Here is a 21,164-nt window from a genome sequence, read left to right as displayed (position 1 = left end):
AAACATTTCTACAACTTAGCATGACGATTATTCACTGTAACCGTTTCTAAAAGCATGTTTTGTGCATATTGTGTGAACAATTCATCCATACATACGTTTCATATTTGAAACTTTTTTGACCTTGTAATCAAAACGTTGGAACTGGATCTTCCAGTGAAGCGACATTTGATGTATTCTCTCGTGATGTCTAAAAGATACAGAAGAAACATACAGAAATGTGCAGAAGGAAAGCTCTGTCGCTACTCATTTACAAAAAAAAAAATATATATATATAAAACTTTTTTTATCCTATAAGAAGACATACACATAAACTACGATGGAAACACATTTACCGATTAAATCCGATCGATGCACTATGGAAGCCCGTTTCCTATAACTAACTGAAATTTAGAATTAAAGTCTATGGTCTATTTCTCTATTTTACGGTCTAGTCTCAACGTAGAATATGAAATAATGAGGTTAATGAAAAATGAAAACTTTATTCACATTTTTTTTTTTTTTTTTTTTTACATATGCGCTAGGAAAACAATGCCATAACAGGACAAAATAAAACAGTCTCATGTTAGTCTGATAAATATTTAGGCACAACACACACATAAATCTATAAGGCAGTCAATCTTCATAATAGAAACTCTTTGGTAATCTTGTCACATGAAGAAAAACAGCTGTCTTCACTAATGAGAAATCAAGGCATTGTTTTCAAAAATACATGATTTATGTTATGTACTGTATATATAAGTTACTGTACATCATTATGTAAAAACAATCAAGTTTTAAATGTCCTGCCCTCAACAGTGTTCGTTGCATAAACTGTGCGTACAGTGTGTGACCAGTAAATGAGAGGATGGTAGTGCCTGGTAGGGTTAATACAATTTTTTTTGTTTTTTTGTTTAATACAATTAAATCAGCAGCAAGAAAGTGCTGAGTTGGATAAATGTTATGGCCTAAAACCGGAAAGTACAACATGACAAGGCACTGACAGTTATACAAAACCACAGAGTTATTATTTTCCTGGCTTCCTGTAGTATATTGAAATGCCACTTAGATGAACCTAACAAATCAAATAAAGGCCTTCAACCACAGGAGAGCGATCATAAGGAATTTTTTCTAGAATCTGCCTTTTCGGCTCCAGCTGCATGTACACTGCTGCACTGCTCTTGCCCATCAGTGACCCATCTGAGAGGTGATGAGGGTGTAGTACGCCCCCTGCTGGTGGAGGAGCTGCTGATGTGTCCCCAACTCCACCACAACCCCATTTTGAACCACAGCTATAAGGTCTGCGTTCTGGATGGTGGACAGCCGGTGGGCTACAATGATGCATGTGCGACCCTCACGCGCCTTATCCAGAGCATCCTGCACTATCTACTCACAGGACAGAGAGAGACACAAAGGGAAGTAAGCAAGAACATTATCTTCACTATTTTCAAGCAGATGTGAATCTCAATTTTCCTGCAAATACAGGAACAATATACTGAATATATTGAATACTGTCTGTATGAACAAGTGACCAAAGTCCATTCAATTCTCAAACTGATATTATGGTATTTATGGTTATAACCATAGCGATATATAACACTCAAAAGAATGAACTGTGATCGTACCTTCTCACTCTCAGTGTCCAGAGCAGATGTGGCTTCATCCAGCAGCAAGAGTTTGGGGTTGCGGAGGATGGCCCTCGCTATAGCAATACGCTGCTTCTGCCCTCCTGACAGCTGCGTACCCTTGTCACCCGCCTGCGTCTGGTATTTCTGCAACCAAAAACAAATAAATGCAAAATTAACACAATAAGGTCTAGTTTATGACTGTAGACAGTCATTTAAATGTTCCTTAGTTTGTTGGTTATAAGATTAGAACATTTAGAGAGTTCTGATATCTGACATCTGCATCGAGGGATTTATTCGGTAAATGTGTTTCCATTGTAGTTTATGTGTATGTGTCTTCTTATAGGATAAAAAAAGTTTTGTGTGTGGATTTTTGTTTTATGCGGTTTTTATATTCCAAAATTTGCATAAAAATAGGTGGATGGAAACAAGCTAATTGTTCAAAACTTCAGAATCTGAATAAAAATATTAATTTATTTTAAAAGAAAAAAAATCGTACTAACCCCAAACGTTTGAAGGGAAGTGTATATGAGAGTGACTTCTGTGTGTTTTTTGTACCTCTGGCAGCCCCTCTATGAAGGAGTGTATGTTAGCAGCCTTAGCGGCCTGTTCGATCTCCTCCTGGCTGACTTTTCTGTTGTTGTCTCCGTATGCGATGTTCTCTGCCAGGCTGCAGTCAAACAGCACAGGCTCCTGGGAAACAATGCCAATTTGAGAGCGCAGCCAGTGGATGTTCAGCTGCTTGGTGTCATTTTCATCCAGCATCTGTTAACAGGATAACTGTAATTAGTTTGGGCAAATAAATATGATTTATTACTGGTATAATACATCTCAACACTAGTGAGATTTTTTTAGAATTGATTATATCATTGGATTTGTTACAATCTATCATGCTTTTTGACTTAATGGTCTATTTATTTTGCTATAATATTTATTTTATCTTTTTTTATGTAGTTATGTTCACATTTATGATAAAAATGCATGCAGTGTGGTCACATTTCTTTTTGACTACCTTGGAATGTGGTTTGATCGATTGGATAAAAATAAAATAAAAAATTAGGACCCGTTTACACTTTTAAGCACTTGTGATTGAATCACCTGAAACATTGTTAATGGCATGTAAACAGGTCTGTGTTATATGACAGTCATAATGACCCGAAGTATGCATGTGAAAGAGAACCATCCTTTGATGCGCAATTGCGCATGTCTGGGTTTCCTTTTTCTGGCCTGCCGTATTGGTTATAAGTTACCTTATCATTGACCTTGAGAGAGGTAATAATTGAGAGAGGATTTTGACTTTTGTGTATTTAGTGTGAGGGTACTGTATAACAGTGTATGTGCATGAGTGACATTTTGCTGAGCTGGATCAGTGATTAGAGACGGTAAAGCTACATGTCAATTGAGGTACCTGGGAAAAGAGCTTAACAAATCAATAAATGTCATTATATAAAATGTGCAAAAAAAAGAGGCTATAAAATGTAGCTACTTGTCCGTCTGTGTTTTCACCTACCACTTTGCCTTGCTGAGGGTCATAAAATCTCTCCAGTAGCTGGATGGTAGTGCTCTTGCCACAGCCACTGCTGCCCACCAGGGCGAGAGTTTGCCCCTTCTTCACCCGGAGCCTGAGCCCCTGTAGCACTGGTACATCCGGCCGGGACGGGTAGTTAAAACGCACATCTTCAAAACCCACATTCCCTTCAAATTTATCCTGCAGAAATCACAGGAAACAGCCACATATGTACACACGTGTATATACTAGTCTTGAAATGACTCAGGATATTTACGGTGGGCAGAGTCCAGCTCTGTCTGAGTGCTTATCAGATAAGGATGGAGCTGCAGAACTGATAAATGATTAAACCTGGGACAGTTAAAGGTGCTCTAAGTAACTTTTTTACCTTAACTGAACAGCTTCGGAATCATTGGAATGGTTATATTACTTATTTCAGGTTGAATGGTGGTCGTTTCGCACCCCCCTGGTGCCCGTGAGCGGAAAATACGCACTTGCAACTTTGAGCCGGCGGGCCGCCGGTCGCCGCGTCAGAAAGTCTTGCGTGATATCAGGTCTCGCGATGTAAACAATTGCTTTACGGCCAGAAGAAATCTGCTAAAATGCTGTCATTATTGCGCTCCCTCATGCTGTTTGAACCCGAATGAAGAAGACATTTTAAAGAATGTCCCATCTGCTTTGATGTCATTAATCTACTAGCCTCTGGTGTCTGAGAATCGCCAACGAGTTTTTACAACAGTGTTGTCAAATATCTATTCCGAAGCTGTGGGGGGAGCTCTAGAGAGAAACCTGCGAGCAAAAAGCGAGAATACAGCGAAGAAATCCCGAAACTACTGAGCCCTGCTTTAATCATGACAGGCTTCTAGGAACTCTGAGATTTTGCCTAGAGGATAGTATAGTTAGATGGATATAGTTTAAAACATTTTTATCTCTTGTTGGGAATACTGTATATCCTGGTGTTCATATTTATGTACGAAAGAAATACCGGCTTGTCTCCATTCTCTGAGGCGTTGTCAATGGCTGGGACTCTGTTGATGAGCATCAGTACATGAGAAGCAGACATCTTGGCCTTGGCGTAGTTTGGAGTGAAGGAGTTTGCCTCTCCAACAGCCATTGCTCCATACACAACAGCTGAGATCACACTGAAAGACAGAAACAGATATATTACCCATGGTTATTATCGTTAACTAAAACAATTACAAAAAACATTTTTCGTTACTTGAAACAAAATAAACGTTAACTGAAATAAAATAAAATATATATTTAAAAAAATATTTTATTTCAGCTATTTGCCAAGACAACATTTTCTAACAAGTACTAAAATAACTAAAACTAATAAATAAAAACTATATAGACGTATTTAAAACAACAACAACAACAACAAAACGACTAAAACATGAAACAAAGAAACTGAAACTGGCCAATATAGTGTTGGTGGTTTCACGCCTATATATGTGCAGCCTGGTGGCCAAACTTTACTGATTTTACATTACATCAGTAATGCACTCAGAGCAGAGAGTGAAAGTTGAATTAGTGTGTCTGTACATAAAATATGTACAGAGCCTGTACAGAAATACTGAATTCCACACAACATAATGGGAGACATATCAGAGTTCAAAAGAGGACAAATAGTTTGTGTGTCTCTCGCTGGCTCATCTGTGACCAGGACAACAAGTCTTTGTGATGTATTGAGAGCTACGGTATCCAAGGTAGTAACTGTCGACGCAAGAGGAAAATGTCTGAAAGGGATGTCCAGATACTAACCAGGATTGTATCCAAAAAAACATAAAACCACAGCTGCCCAACTCACTGAAGGATTAAATTTGCACCTATTACTCTCCTGTTTCCACCAAAACTGTTAGTCGGGAGCTGCACAGAGTCAATATTCATGGTCGGGCTGCTACAGCCAAACCTTTGGGCTGTGGACAATGAGAGACATATATGTTCTCTGATGAGTCCACCTTCACTGTCTTTTCCACACTGTAGGAGTTACGGTGTGGAGAAGCCCCAAAGCGGCTTAATGCCCGGACAGTTGCTGCCCAGAGTGAAGCACGGGGGTGGTTCAGTGGATCAGTGATGGTTTGGCTTTGTGCTGCAATATCATGGCCATATGCGTAATTTGCGGGTGGGGCGGGTGGGACATGTCCCCACCACTTTTTGCTAAGGTCGATATTGTCCCCACCATTTTTGAAACATCTCGCGGCACGAATGTACCAGTATGTACCAGTACAAATAAATAAAACATCTCCAGTTAACTAGCAGAGCATTAATTTAGTTTGTTTGTTAAATAAGAGGCGATCTAGCGCTGAAATTTTTTAAATCAAGTGATCAAAGTGCTCGTTGCTGCTGCGATCAGTGGCTCTTGTGGCTCGCGCACAGTCTTCACTCGGATGCGTGCTTCAATCCGTTGTGGAGACTCTCTATTCGTTCCGGTGATATTAAAAAACAAAATGCACACAAACAAGTCCCTGCCTGATATAAAACCACTACTAAACATAATCGGTTTTGCTGAAAAAAATAATTAAAAAAATACGAGTGCGGATTAGAACCCAGAACCTCTGACACTTGACGCTTGGTGAAAGTGCTACCACTGGACCATTTAAATACACACTATATTGGTCGGATCTACAGTATGTATGTATTCACGTGAAAATTCTCACCACTAACAACATATATTAGACCTCGTTACACGACAAATTAAACCCAATGTACTATTTAAATCGATTGCTGGACATTGTAATGTTGTTGTACATACATCTGATTTATGATTTAGCATTGTGTTAGCAACGCTTTTTTATTAAACCTTTTTTATTTATTTACATTAGTAAGCTACAGGACATCGTCTTTCAAAACATGACCTGCACGAAAGAGAAAAAAATGAATGCGTCATTGTACCTAGCACTTCTGAAAATGCACTTCCGAATGCGTCTCTGTCCCCAGCACATTTCAAACCAAACTGACGCCCATGATCATGGCATTCCCTATACTGTGCTTGATGCGAACGCCAAGGACTACCGAACCATTCTGGAGGACCATGTGCACCTAATGGTTCAGACATTGTACCTTAAAGGGGGTAACATGTATCAGCACGATAAGCCACCAATACAAACAGCAAGACTTGTGACAGCAATAAAGCTTACTAAACAAAAAAAAAACAAAAAAAAATACAAATTACAGTATTGAGTGAATAAAAATACTGATGTTTTCCCAACTCATTATTCCAGTTATTATCAGTCAGATTACATTGCATATATGATGTATATGTGTAGCCAATTTCATCATCTTTATTAGTTAAATTAAATTATTAGTTAAAGATTAAATAGCAGTGTTTACCCATAGCCTCAGATTCTAAGTTTTAATTATCTCTCTGTTTGAAAGCACTCTTTTTAGATAACATGAATCTTCTTGAATCTTCTATATGCAAACGTAATGGATCACCAGCCTCATCCGTATGTTGTCTTAGTTGACCATCTACATTCATGGCACATCTGGGTTTTTTTTTTTTTGGACTTTTCTTTCAATAATCATTAATTGACACTGTAGAAACCAGCAGACTCTGGACCTTCCAGTCCACTCCCACCAGACACCTGTACTTCAGTGTGTTGTAGCTTGAGTGTGGACATATTGCCCATGTGTCTCTACTACCTGATCTCACTCACATTTGAACTACCTGTGACAGACATGCAAAACTACTCTGAATCATGTTAATACTACTGTGGGGTCTTTTCCTCACATATTCCTCAGTCTGCTGTGAGTGGGTCTAATAACAGTCATGTATCGAGCCACTTACAGGAAGACGCCCTCGAAGGTCATCAACTTCTGTTCAATGAGCCAAGAGCCGAACTTGAAACAGCCAGCATAGGCAAAATAGATCATCGCTTGAGAGAAAGAGAACGTCAGGCCGAAAACATGTGCTTTTTTCTTAGCGTTTCTAGGAAAATCAGACAAACATCAATTATCTCACAAGCTCATTTTGAATCCTAACAGATATATAACAGACATTTACAGAATTATTATTAGTCAATTTAAACATACTTGTAGGGCACAACTAAGTTCTCCTCATACAGACTCTCAAACTTGCTTTCCCTGGTCAACGAAACCACAGTGCGGATATTCTCAATGGCTTCTGTTGCAATCTAAATGGGAAAAATACATTGTGGACAACATAGAGAAATAAGACAGTTGATTTAAGTTGAGCCACATTAAAGTATACGCATTAAATGTTCACCTTCCCAGCATGCTCAAGCTCTTTCTTGTCTTTTAGAGCATGTCCTGCCAGTAACTTCATCTGGATGGCTCCAGCCACAGCCATGATTGGCACAATGGAGAGAATGAGGAGGGTCAACTGCCAGCCATACACAAATGCGATGATAATGGAGGTGCCCAGGTTGGCCACATTCTGTGCCAGTGTTCCCATTCTCACTCCAGTTGCCTGTGGGAAATAAAGTCATGGTGCCATTTGAGATGAGCTGCTGTGTTAAATGGGTACCTCTTACAATTTGAATTAATATTAAACAAACCATTTCATTTAAATTTCAACAATTATACAATTACTTTTTTTATTTAATGACCAATATTTTACTTAATTTGTACACCATAAAAAAGTACAATTGTGGTCATGTTGCTAAAGCACACCAAACGGAAATTAAATTGAGCTTATTTTCACAAAAAATACAGTAAAAGAGTAAATAAACAGAGAATATCACCAATAGTTATGAACTTCTTTGTTACTGAACAACATGGGTATCAATTTAGGAGATTGGCACAAAGTTCTATGTAGGACTATGTGTTTCTCTTTGTAGATAGATTGAGACTTACGCCCTGCACTTGAGCTGTATCTGCAGCCAGCCTGGTGGTCAGCGAACCCACACTGTTCTTAGTGTCATCAAACCAGCTCAGGTCCTAAAATACACAGACAGGACTGTTGTTTTACTCTCCATCAACAGACATTCATGAATAGGTTCTTTGGGGTTGACCTTCAGATGACTGGTCTATGTCAATTATCATCTCACCTGTCTCATCATGGCATTGAAAGCTTTAAACCTCAGTCGCATGGTCAGAAGCTCACCAGCTTTCCCAAAACTGAAACCCTAAAAGAAATTAAAATATTGAAAAGAAAAAGAAGAGTGAAAATTACACCATAATGAGACCATTTAGACCAGTGATTTTTTAAATTGTTTAAAAATTTTAAATTGATTTTTTAAATCAGTGATTTAGACTCAACATTTTTTGGAGCAGCGCCCCCTATCAATTATCCAGGTCCCTTACTGCCCCCCCACCATTTATTATTAAATCCGTAACTTTTTGTATTTAAAATGTACAACATTTATGAAATGAGTGAGTACATCATGAATCCATTTTCCAAACCGTGTTTTTGTCCTATCCTGAATCACTAAGGTGCACCTATAATAAGTGTTTATACTGGGACTACTTCAAGGGCCGCTCTGCTTTCTCTTTGTTTCCATTTTAAAATGGGTGAATCTCCAGTTGTAACTTGTGATTGTCGTTTGAACCTTTCTGGATCCGCCATCAAATTGATAAGTTTAATTATATCAAGTGCTGTGAGAAAAGGCTATAGATCTCCACCTCCAACATCCTCACACGCAATATAGCCTACTAGCCAGGACACCTTCTTTATGTGTACAGATGTGACGTAATGACGTAAAGACATGATCGAATTTCTCGCGGAAATCCACCAGTACCACTGGAATTAAAAACATTATTACAAGCTTACCGTTTTGAATCGAGCTAAGGCAAGCAGATAGTTTTGAACACTGGCTGGTTATGTACTTGCTCAAAAAAATATTTTGGATAATTTTTAACACAAAAAAGTTACGAACAACAGATTTAAATGTTTGATTATTCATGTTAAATGTAAAAATGTTAAATAAAATAGAACAATAAATTAATAAATAGTAGGCCTACCTAAAAATAAATAGACATATAAGGCTGTTTATTCAAGTAAAGCCAACATTTAAAAACATTTTGGCCGTTTTTTTTTCTTTATCCATTTGAAAATCTTGTTAAAATATGCTATTATAAACTCGTAGGAGCAACAAATGGATTTCCGACACTCAAAGAAAATAAGATGGGCTGTCATTGGACAGTAAAAACGACCGTTGGCTATATGGTCATTAAAGCGGTAATGCATTTAGGAGAGTATTGCAAGAAGCTGCTTACATTAACCTTACTTTCGGAAAAAAAATTAATACAATCATAATTTTTAATGAAAAATTATGTTAGAATTGTAGGCCCAAAATACCTTGGTATCAGCTTGTTTTCATCAATGGTATAATTAATACAATTACACTGTAAAAAATTTCTAACCCTCCCAAATCAAAAATTTCAAGTGACCGATAACATCTAAATTTTTCAGTTGGCTCAAGTGAAATTCTTGTTGCAATAGTCTGTTAACATTGGCTCAATGAGAAATAATACGTCAGACTAATTGAAAAATTTAGATGTTATCGGTCACTTGAAATTTTTGACTTGGGGATGTAATTTGTTTTTACAGTGTACAATTAATTTGGTTTGTCATGATTCATTTGTGTTCATAAAAAAAGAATAAACACATATGAACAATTAAATTATTATTGTTTTATTAATTATTTTGAACTATCTTGAAACTATCCAGCAGTTCACATTCATGCTGAGATGTGACGACCAAAATGTGATTACAGACTATATTTAAATTATCCATCAAATTGTAATTTTCTCCTTACAGTCTTGCGAGTTAACAATAATGCCAGACCAGTAAATTACTTGGAGAACAAAGAAAACATTTTGGCATAAGGCATTTGCATTAGTTAATGCCTAAAAATGTAAAAGTTTTACCTAATAAATATAATTTAGTTTAATTAATTTTAAAATTCGTCACCGGAGTGAATGGGAACATGATTTACTGAAAAAATTTGAAAAAATATAAGTGTTTCTTAAGTCAGTACTTTTTTAATGGCTTGTCAACTTTCCATTCCTCTGCATGAATCTAGTCAGCGCTGGATTCTAGCCACCACCTGACTGTTGTCAGCGCAAAACTTCCTTTTTGAGCATGTGAATGCTGATTCTAGTCAGTGCTTGAGCGCTGGTATATGACTGGAAAAATAATAGAGTCGTTGTAAAAGAAGCGATACATAGCTTACATGTCGCATTAAACTGCCAGATTTTAGAATGTTGTAGTCAGTTATTTTGCAAGTAAATAATTACATGTTTAATCTTGTCTTGCCTAGATCTTTGGTGTAAACTTGTGAACGCGCCCCATGAACACCTGAACACCCCCCTTTCAAAAATCTTGCTTCCAACTTGCTTGAGAACCACTAGACCAAGACATAACATTGTTTCTTAAAAGCCTTTTTTATATATTGCCATGCCATTTAACTAATACAACATACATGCAATGTTTGATATTTTCTTTAAAGGTAAAAACTGATGTCAGGATAATTTTTATTACACTACAGTTAAAAAGATGTTTGGATGTTTTAGAAATAAGTGTCTTATTTGATCAAAAATACAGTAAAACTAATATTGTGAAATACATTTGCAGATTAAAATAACTGTTTTGTTTTTAATACATTTTAAATATGTAATTTATTCCTGTGGTGGCATAGTTGAATTTTCAGCATCATTACTCCAGTCTTTCAGTGTCACATGATCCTTCAGAAATAATTCTAATATGCTGATTTGGTGCATAAAAAGCAATGTTGAATTATCAAAATTATCAATGTTGAAAACATGTGCTGCTTAATATTTTATATGAAGCTGATCCTTTTTTACAGGACTCTTTATTGTTGAGGAAAAAAAGAACAGTAAATATTTTTAAATATAAAGCTTTTGCAACATATAGGCTATTAATAATATATATTATAATACACTTAAAAAAATATTTTTAGTACATATAAATTTACCTTTTCTAATAATTTCTGTTCTTTTTATTTTTTTTTACTTCGACAAAAGTTAAATGTAATCATTCAGCATTTCAAATCTTTAGCATTGGTAGTTTGAAGAAGCAAATAATTGACAGCTAGAGTACAGTCTGCTATTCATTGGCGTAGACAAAGTGGTATTTCACAACAGTCATCAGCTTTTGGATAAGAAAGATCACAAGAACTTTTTACCTTCTTCATCTCTGACCTTTGAACTGAATATGTATTAAAGGCACACTATGCAAGATTTGTACCTATTTGTATATATTAGCTTCAAAATCATTTTGATGGTAAATTAACTCGTAGCGAATCATCCCGATAGAAAAGCGGGAGGGGGATGCCGCACGAAAACCAGCAATACAGGTTTGAGAGGTGGCGCCCCGCCAAATCTCGCGAGAATCACGACTTGCTTTACGGCATGACATCACATACATCAACAACACATGAAGCAGCCTATATGGAAGACACTTGCATGCATTTTAGACGTGAATCATGGCAGAGTCGACGAAGAAAACGAAGAAAGCGCGGTCAGAAGAGTCAAGGAAAAGAAAACGACGGCTCTGCTTGAGTGGTATTTACGACAGTAACATTAAATACAAGAACTCCACAGTGACTCTAGGGGTCGCTGTTTGAGAAAAACGGAAACTGCATAGTGTGCCTTTAAAGGTACAATATGTAAGATTTTTGTAATAAAATATCCAAAAATCACTTGCACAGTGTGATATATTTCCTGCAGTTGTGCACTTACAATATCCCAAAGATTTTTCATTCAGAGAAATTCAAGTTTTAAATAATGGCTTGTCCCTGGTCATTGTCAATGACGTAATGTCCATGTTATCCCTGATTTCCGCTCGTACTGCCATAGTAACCATGGCGACAGACGTGGACAACTTGTTACGTCTAGCGGCACGCTCACGCTGTTGTTGTTGTTTTGTTCAAACATTATGGACCATGGCAAGCAGACTTTGGGACAAAAGGAGAACTAAAACGAGGATCAATATCAGCGTGGTGTTTTCGAGATGCTGGGAGCTCCACATCCGCAACTAACTTCGACTTGACAAAGACGCCACTCTTGCATGTACTTTCTTAGACAGGTGAGCAAATGTACATAAAACTAATCAATGTTATATAGCTCAACATGATGAAATGTTTGAATATGATCAGTATGTTATTCTAATGTTGATCTAGCTTACTGCTAGTCTCATACAGATAAACTAACACATAGAATAACATTATAACTTTCAACTCACTCAAATGCAGTTTAGTGTGATAGTGTAGACCAAGTGAAACAGCGCCGTATTACCTCAAGTTTAATTCGCCAAATAAACTGACCTGTGTGAGTAGTAATTCTGCACTTGCGGGTAGTTCGGTAGAATGAAATGTCCTAATTCCTTTACACCCGCGGGACTCATGTGTGGCGCTGATATCTGTCTCTAATTAGTAATCGTGCCATGCTTTATACCACAGTCATGTTAAAAACATCATTGTATTCACTCATCCATAAACATTATTAGATCCATTACGACAAGTTCCATAATTCCGCTTATGCGTCATCAACCTACACCTCTGTTATTGTAAGAGGTTAGCGACCCCTAGCAGCAGAAATATTACATATTGTAAGATGGCACCCAAGAAATGTATTATATAGGGTGTCTTAGGCAAGCTCTACAATTTTCATTTTGTGTGAAAGTTGGTTAAAGTTCATTGTGTGTATTTAAATATAAATATTAACACAAAACAAACCTGTAAGAACAGAGTGAAAAGGGACACAACCCCAATGCCAGCAAACAGCAGAGAGTAGAGTTCAGACCTCTGCCTTACCAAATTCTGATCTGTCTCAGCAAACACCTATAGAAGAAAGAGGAAAGAAAGAAGAGTTGGGCCATAAATGTATGAGGAGTAATGTCTCAATATTGTTGACTGTCAATAATGGTAATTATTATTGATATTTCGTTTTCTTGTACAACATACAGCAATGATTTTAGAGAAAATGACTGCAAATGCGGGCTGAATGCCTCCGTTGATGGTGGCACATAAAACTCCAACCACCATGTACGGCCATTCCGGTTTATTCAGTTTCAAGACTTTCAGGAAGGAAATGTCTGGAACCTTTTCCTACAGAGAAGAAGTAAAATACAAAATACAAAAAAATAAAACATGAAAAAAAGTATGTAAAATAATTACAATCACATCAAATGAAGAATTTCAATTGAATATTGATCGTAATTTGAAGTTCTTTATAAAGGAAAGAAAAAAATATTTAATTTATGAAGATGACACTCACAGCGAAATATATGAGCAGCATATCTACATGTCACCAGACAGATAGATTTAAGGACCTTTTTTAAACTATCCCATTTTGGTTTGATTTGAATTGAATTGGATGTATAAAAATAAAGCTATTAAAAGGAATTAAATTGATGAATTAATTGATAAATGTAGGCAATTATAGTATAGCCTCAGCTTCTTACTTCCTCTATCTGTTTCTCTTCATCCTGCTGATCTTTTTCTGAGCCACTTTTGGATTTCTGTCTGAAGAGTGTGCGATCATTTAGAGAGGTGACTGAAGGACTCTTCTCATCCATAGTCATCTTCTCTTGCTCTTTGCCCTCATCTGTGTCCTCTGAGCTCTTAAACATCTGTGATGTAAATACAGGAACTCAAATTGGACCCCATTTACATTCTGAACACATTTACCTGTGTTATCATGCATCAGTATGTTATCAGGAACAAAAGATCAAGTTATGACATTTTGATTAAAATGACAGACTCAGTGTGATTTTAATGCCATTTCATGTTTAAAATAGGCTTTTTTAACCATTAATGTAAGAACAGTAGGAGGAGAGAGGAAACACTGGGAGAATAGAGGGGAAACAGGACCCGGAAAGGACTTGAACTCGGGGTGCAGCTACACCATATGTAAGAGTGCTGCCACAAAGCTCCAGTGTTTCAATGGCAACGGGCTTCAGTTGCATATGGAGCTCAAGTGTGTACATGTGTTGTACTATAGGTTTCTAACCTGCATAGTAACAAGAGTATGGTAGATTCCCTTTCTCTCCATCAGTTCGTCATGTGTGCCCAGTTCTGCTATTTCACCATTCTGGAATCCAGCGATGACATCAGCGTTCCGAATAGTGGACAGCCGGTGAGCCACTATAATGGTGGTTCTGCCCAGCCTCACCTTTTCAGATGTAAAAGAAATGTTATATATATATACACACACAAAATTTTCAGTGTATTTCCAGACTTTTCTGGACTGCTATATTTTTTTATTACCTTATCTAATGCTGCTTGCACGATGGTCTCACTCTCGGCATCCAGAGCAGACGTAGCCTCATCAAGAAGGAGGATTCTTGGATTGCGCACAAGTGCTCGTGCAATCGCAATACGCTGCTTTTGTCCACCACTCATCTGGGTGCCCCTGTCTCCAACCAGCGTCTCAAATTTCTGAAAATGAACAGAGATATTGGTCAGAGCATACCTGATCAATCTTTGTTATTCTTATTCTTTGTTTCTTATACATAAGAATTATTTTGCAACATCTTATCCTACATCAGGGAGCTTCATGATGAAGTCGTAGGCATTGGCTTCGCGTGCAGCCTGCTCAATCTCCTCATGGGTGACATCTTGGCGACCATAGCGGATGTTTTCTGAGATGGTGGTGGCAAACAGCACTGGCTCCTGACTTACTACCCCAATCAGTTCTCTCAGACTTCGAACGTTCAGAGAGCGAATATCATGACCGTCAATAGTCACCTGATGAGTTAGAGGAAAATAAAAAAGTTTGGATGAAGGACAGAAAGTTCAAAAAGTTCACACCTCTCAGCCTCTCTTTCTACTTACCGTTCCTTCTTGTGGGTCATAGAAGCGTTGTAGCAGCTGGACTGTTGTGCTTTTCCCACACCCACTGCTGCCCACCAAAGCAATGGTCTGTCCACTCATGACTTTAAGATTAATTCCATTCAGGACCTATACACCCAAAAGAGAGCCATAGCTAGAGTCATTCAATTCTGTCAAGTTATTTTGTTCAAGTTATTTATTTTTTTATCATTTGATGTTCCTTACTTTAACATCCTGTCGTGATGGATATGTGAAGTGAATGTTTTTGAACTCTATGTTTCCTTTTACAACATCAAGTTTGTAACCTTCCTCCGAGAAACTGTTAATGTTGGGTTCCTGTTGGTGAAAAAAAAGGATTGTGAGATTTAAAATACAAATTCCAGTAAGGGATAGAGGTAAATTCACAATCAAGCCCCATTCAGACTAATAGACGTCAATAACACACTAATTGCTCTACACAAGAGAAAAATGATTCCCCGTGGTCTTCTATTCATTGCATCTCAGCAGGGAACCACCTCTGATCCTGAGACCTGGCCATATTTCATGCTGCTAAAACAATGAGGGGAAGTTATGCAACTTGGCTCTGGATTATTTTTGCGCACATTTTTGTCTCTGGATTTTATCTCAAAGCGGTTGTCTGCTTACCGTGTGTGGTGTTTGTTTAAACTTGACCATCTTAGTCTAAATAAAAGACAAGTTTAGTGCTGTGTGTATGTGTTTTGATTGTCCAGGATTTTCCTTCTTGGAAAAATGGACAGGAGTTAAATATAAAACAGTTCTGATGTTCTGTCATGTTCAAATGTTCAAAACACTAAAGTGAGCTATGAGCTGCACTTTCTGAAGGAGAAAGGAGACGAAGATTTACTGTACTTTCACATGGGTGGGATTAAAGGATATAAAAATGGCCAGAATACATCTGGAGCTATAGCACAATAAAGTCAGGAAACAATACAATATAAGCTTTAAAAGCCAGGTTTCCCAACATTTTGACAAATGGATTTTCCACAACTTTTCCAGGGATTCATGATAGCATAAGTATCTTTTACTTCATTGGCTGCAAAGAAATGGCTGCAAATTTGTATGGCAGGTATCAATTCTTGAAATTAATAAATGTAAACATTTGTGCTTATTTACACTAGCCTTCAAAAGTTTGGGGTTAGTAAGATTTTTTCTCTTTTCTGTAGAAGTGAAAGTAAAGACATTTATAATGTTACAAAATATTTATATTTCAAATAAATGCTGGTCTTTTAAACGTTCTATTCATCAAAGAACCCCGGATGTTTCTTGAGCACCAAATCAACATATTAGAATGATTTCATAAGGAGCATACGACAGTACTAGCCATTGAAAATTCAGCTTTGCCATCAAAGGAATAAATTATATTTTAAATAGAAAATATATTTTAATAGAAAAACAGAAAAAAGTTATTTTAACTTGTAATAATATTTTACAGTATTACTGTTTTCACTGTATTTTTAGGAGAGATTTCTTTCAAAAACATTATAAAACCTTACCGACCACAAACTTTTTAACAGTAACATATGCACAAAATGGCCTCAGATATGAATGTGGCTCATGAACATGGGAGCTCCATTTATACTTATACCATCTTATTCTTGGCCTCAAGCCTTTTAAAAGACATGGATGGATATATTGTGTTATGACAATTACTGTAAGAGAATTTAATCTGAACAAGACATGAAACATCAATAAGAGCTATAAAAATGCAGTGCTATTTCTTTTAAAAAGGGGAAGTGTTAGGTTTAGATGGGAGGAACGGTCAGAGTTCATGTTTAAAGTTTTTTTTTTACTCCTTAAAGCAGAGAATAAAATATTAATATCCTGTCTAACACCCCAGGTAGCAATTATATTATGGAACTGCATTGAGGACGATTGTTTTTTCTTCCAACTTTATGAATTATAATATCCTGAAAGAATTTATGATTAGCTAACAATGAGTTCACTCACATGATCAATGATCTGGAAAACTTTGTGGGCGGCCCCTCTTGCACTAGAGAAGGACTGGATGTTAGGAGACGTTTGACCAATGCCGAAAGCTCCAATTAGGACGGAGAAGAAAACCTGAAATAGAGGAACAGAAAATTCACTTGTGAAACAGACTCATGCATATTTAACAATCTACTTTAAGTTCCCATAAAGAAAACCACTTAACCACTTGCTATTTATGATGCAATCGTTTTGTTTTGATGCAAGTAATTTTTTCAGGTTTCTCAAAAAACACAAAAACGGAACCAATAATTGAATATCGTCACCTTCCTAAAATAATTGCCTAAGTCATTTTTCAGGTTTCTCAGAAAACACAAAAAAAATTAAAAATAACTTCAGAGGTTCGTTCTTCTTGATGCAGCTCCCATCTTGAAAAGCTTGTAAAATTGCCTTTTAAAATTTTAAAATTCCTTGTAAAATATTTTGACTTAGGCCAAATAAAACGGCCAAGTCACACTCTTGACATAGGCCATTACACTACAGGGGTAGAACTGCATGATCTGATCACCTGAGGATGTGGGGATTTTACCAGAGGTGGCCAGCATCATGAGGAGATGACTTATGCAAAAAAATCATTTTTGTCAAAAAATGACTTAGGCAATGTGACTGTGGGCTTTAAATAGAAGACCAAAATGTTTCTGAAGTAATGTGTTTGACATAACCCTGCTGTGACTCACCGTTAAAAGCGTACCGACTTTATACTCATTAGCCAGGATAAGAGTGCTGCCATACCAAAAGGCCAATGCATAGGACATATAGATCATGAAGAATGTGAAGCCCATAGCAATGTTCACAGTCATGGCCTTCTTTATGCCAACGTTCTTGGCATCCTCTAAGTTTTTGTGATACCTTTGAAAAACAGATAAAAAGGCACATATTTATTATCCGGATGCAAAAAACGTATAATGATGATCACACTGAATAGAAAATTCCCCACCATCTTCCCCATAATTTTTCCTATTCACGTTTTGGGACAAAAATAGACTAAAAATGAATAGATAAAATGAAACTTTTAGGACCAAACCATAAAGTGGTTTGGCAGGTGAGCTGGTTTAGGTTAAATTTAAATTGTTTAAGGATAAATTAAGAGTTCATGTCTGACATTCTAAACAGGATGATTTTCAAAAACACCTCTGTATCTCTTTCTTTTGTCCACCAAAGGCAAAGACAGTTCTGATGGCTGACAGCACCTCCTCAGCCACTGCTCCAGCCTTGGCATAGGCCGTCTGCTCCTTCGATGTGAATGATGTCATCACCTAATGAGACAGGGATAAATTGTTGTTTTTTCATTGATTTAAAATAATATTATTAACCATTTTATTTTTAGCCCATCAACTTTATCTCTCTTTGTGACAATCACATAATTCCATGACATAATTTTTAAGCCAGAAATTTTGTTTTGTGTATATATATATATTTATATATATATATAAACATTATATATATAATGTTTTTGAAAGATGTCTCTTTTGCTCACCAAGGCTGCATTTATTGGATCAAAAATGCAGTAAAAACAGTGTGTAAAATAATATTAAAATTTTAAATAACTATTTTAACATATTTAAAATGTAATTTATTCCTGTGATGGCATTTGAAATTTAAATTCAGTATTTGAAATAGAAATCAAATAAATGCTGCTAATAATTCCTCTCTCTCTCTCTCTCTCTCTCTCTCTCTCTATATATATATATATATATATATATATCCTTGATTGAACAAAATTAATTGTATTCTCTTTTCTAGCTAGTTAGAAAAGTACTATAATAAATGTACTTCAACATGAGTCATTGTGATTGTGTTGAGGGGCACCATGTGGGTCTCTATATTCCTTATCATCCCACCTTTGCGATCATAGCGGCTGAGATCCCGAGTAAAGGGCTAACAGCGAGGATGACGAGGGTCAGTTTCCAGCCTTTGACAAAGCCAATGATGATGCCAACGAAAAAGGTGGTGAGATTCATAAGCAGCATGCCAAGCTTATCTCCAATGCCTTCATTTATTTTGTAAACATCACTGGAGAGGAAAAAAAGAAGAGTGGTATATATATGCCATTGTGTGTGTAATATCTAGGTAAATTATTTTTATTGCATGTCATACTCTGTGAGGCGTGTGTTGAGCTGTCCTGTCTCATTGACATCAAACCAGCCAATCTCTTGTTTCATGATAGAGTGGAAGAACTTCTCTCTAAGTCTCTTCACCTGACGTCCTGCTGCAAGAGTCCAAAAGGCCACCTGCATATATGCCGCCACCAAGACTACAAATCCCATTATGCTGTAGTACACAGCATACCTGAGAAGGAGAAACACGACTATCAGACACTTAGAAAGACTTTTATATTACTTAAATTAAAACATGAAATATGAAGGAAAATGGCAGTGTTCCAATACAAAGCACAGTGGTCTTACCTTGTCATCTGCTCCCCCAAAGTCTCATTACTGGTCTGTGGGAGGGTGAAGTCTAGAGATTAAAAGACTGCATGTTATTGATAGTTTTTATAAAAAAAAACTCAAAGATTCCCTTTGTAACAACATTACAGTGATTACATACAAATGATACACTCACTGGGTGGAAGGGTGGTATTCTTTAAATTCTCTAATATCTCATTTTCCGCAAAGCTGTCTGTCATATCTCCAAACACAATAACCATGAGAGGAAGTACTGCCCCATTGGCCATGGACATGATTGTGCCAAGCAGCATCAGAAAAATATCGACACCATCTGCATAACGAAACTGACAAAAGGACACACTTCTTTGAGAACAAGTTATTCTTTGAGAGAAAATTAAATTAAATAACAAAAATTAAACAATTACATAATCAAACAAAATAAATTATCAATGCATTTTTAAGGCTTATGCAGTTCAATTGTATTGTTTGGTTGTGGTTACATATTTAGTCTTGAGTATTTAAAATGTATTTAAAATTTAAAATGTATTTAAAATTTAGATAGTGAAATTATTATTGATTTCACAAATTATAATTTTATATATATATATAATAACATATTCCACTCACTATCTCTAATGGTCCCACCATCTCCATCTTTTCTTTCTCCTCTTCCTTTCCATTTTTCTCACTGCTGGAAGAAAAAAACACAATTAAGTTTTAAGAATTAAAAAAGTAAACAATAAAATAAAAAATAAATTTAATTCAATTCAATTTGAAATTATAGGCATGTAACTAGTTAAAACAGGTACCACACATGTAGTAGCCTAGTTACAACTAGGTAGGGTTTTTTTTTTTTGTAACATTTTTTTGCAGTTACATGGTCAACTTTATTGACTACATAAATGATCTAGCCTACCTCTTACGTGAGAAGATATACGCCAGGACATGAGCCATAAACCATGATTACAGCTCAAACAAATGTATTTGTAAGAACAAATGGCTGTTGAAACATCAACAAAACATCAACGTAACCTTTATTATCACAAAAAAAACAAAAAAAACATTTACCTTCCATCTCCATTTTCCTCCTTCTTGCCATTTGACAGTTTCAGCTTGGACTTCTTGCCCATTTTATCTCCGATGTTGAAAGTCCGGGTAAGTGTTAATCTTAAGTGAATGGTCTGGATGGGGCAGGTGGTTTTGTGCTGTGTTATATAAAAACACACTATAACACACTGCGCAATTACAGACAATAAAAACTCTGTAGCATTTTGAGTTGACAGATTGAATAGCCTACATATTAAACCTGGTAGCATACACAAATGATTCCCTCCTATCCCATCAACAGCATTGCACAAACACTTCGCTTAAATTTTAACTTCAAGGCGTTATAATTGCCTAAGGGGTCAGAGAACTGAAATTCTAAACTTCGTCGGTCCCACACTGAAATAACGTTACGCGCGCTTTTAAACATTCAAAGTTGGGGAGCAGATTGACGAGCCTATAGAAATTACTCATGTTGCTTTAAATGCTGTCGCTTTAAATAACGTTTACGACCCTTAAAAACGTGATTATCAGAATGTCTCAAATATCATAGGTAAAATCATAAAATTGATTTGTAATCTTATTGCGATAGTATACGTTATTCACTTTGGAAGCTTTCAAACTGTTTGTCATTTTTGTTGAATCTTTTTTATGACAGTGGCGGCTAATACCGAGTCACCACAGGTAGTAGTTTAAAATAACAGTAGTCGTGACTACAATTTTGTCCGAAAACGACAGTTACAATGGTAAATTCGAGGATATGATGAGCATAATGAAAGAAACATACCGCTCACACGCTGTCGTCCCACCCTACTGTCCCACCACTGGTGCGCTACTGAGGCGCAAGAGCGCAGAGCGG

At 36.6% G+C, this 21,164-nt stretch overlaps 1 protein-coding gene across 2 annotated transcripts; it reads right to left on the bottom strand.

Annotated features, from left to right (window-relative positions):
• Positions 1-459: 459 nt before the first annotated feature.
• abcb4 (ATP-binding cassette, sub-family B (MDR/TAP), member 4) lies at positions 460-21,164 on the bottom strand. 2 transcript variants are annotated; one of them, XM_084088880.1, is made up of 28 exons: positions 21,093-21,164; positions 20,330-20,466; positions 19,889-19,952; positions 19,437-19,605; positions 19,280-19,331; positions 18,972-19,163; positions 18,716-18,887; positions 18,006-18,130; positions 17,552-17,723; positions 16,836-16,949; positions 15,093-15,203; positions 14,871-14,996; positions 14,580-14,783; positions 14,304-14,474; positions 14,047-14,208; positions 13,499-13,666; positions 12,999-13,142; positions 12,771-12,875; positions 8,121-8,198; positions 7,927-8,010; positions 7,337-7,540; positions 7,144-7,244; positions 6,899-7,039; positions 4,094-4,250; positions 3,112-3,309; positions 2,160-2,366; positions 1,602-1,748; positions 460-1,362 (listed from the first exon to the last, which is right to left on the bottom strand). In XM_084088880.1, the coding sequence occupies exons 2-28, from the start codon at positions 20,389-20,391 to the stop codon at positions 1,165-1,167; spliced, it is 3,828 nt and encodes a 1,275-aa protein (XP_083945006.1). In that variant the 5' UTR covers positions 20,392-20,466; positions 21,093-21,164; the 3' UTR covers positions 460-1,164. The 2 variants fall into 2 exon arrangements, with proteins under 2 accessions (XP_083945006.1, XP_083945007.1); XM_084088881.1 differs by lacking the exon at positions 21,093-21,164 and having other exon boundaries at positions 20,178-20,341.

The sequence above is a fragment of the Abramis brama genome (assembly GCF_963993115.1).
Source record: "Abramis brama genome assembly, chromosome: 17".
In the NCBI taxonomy this organism is placed as follows: Eukaryota; Metazoa; Chordata; class Actinopteri; order Cypriniformes; family Leuciscidae; genus Abramis; species Abramis brama.
The sequence above is the reverse complement of the archived record's forward strand: the minus strand, read 5'-3'. Positions and strand labels throughout refer to the sequence as shown.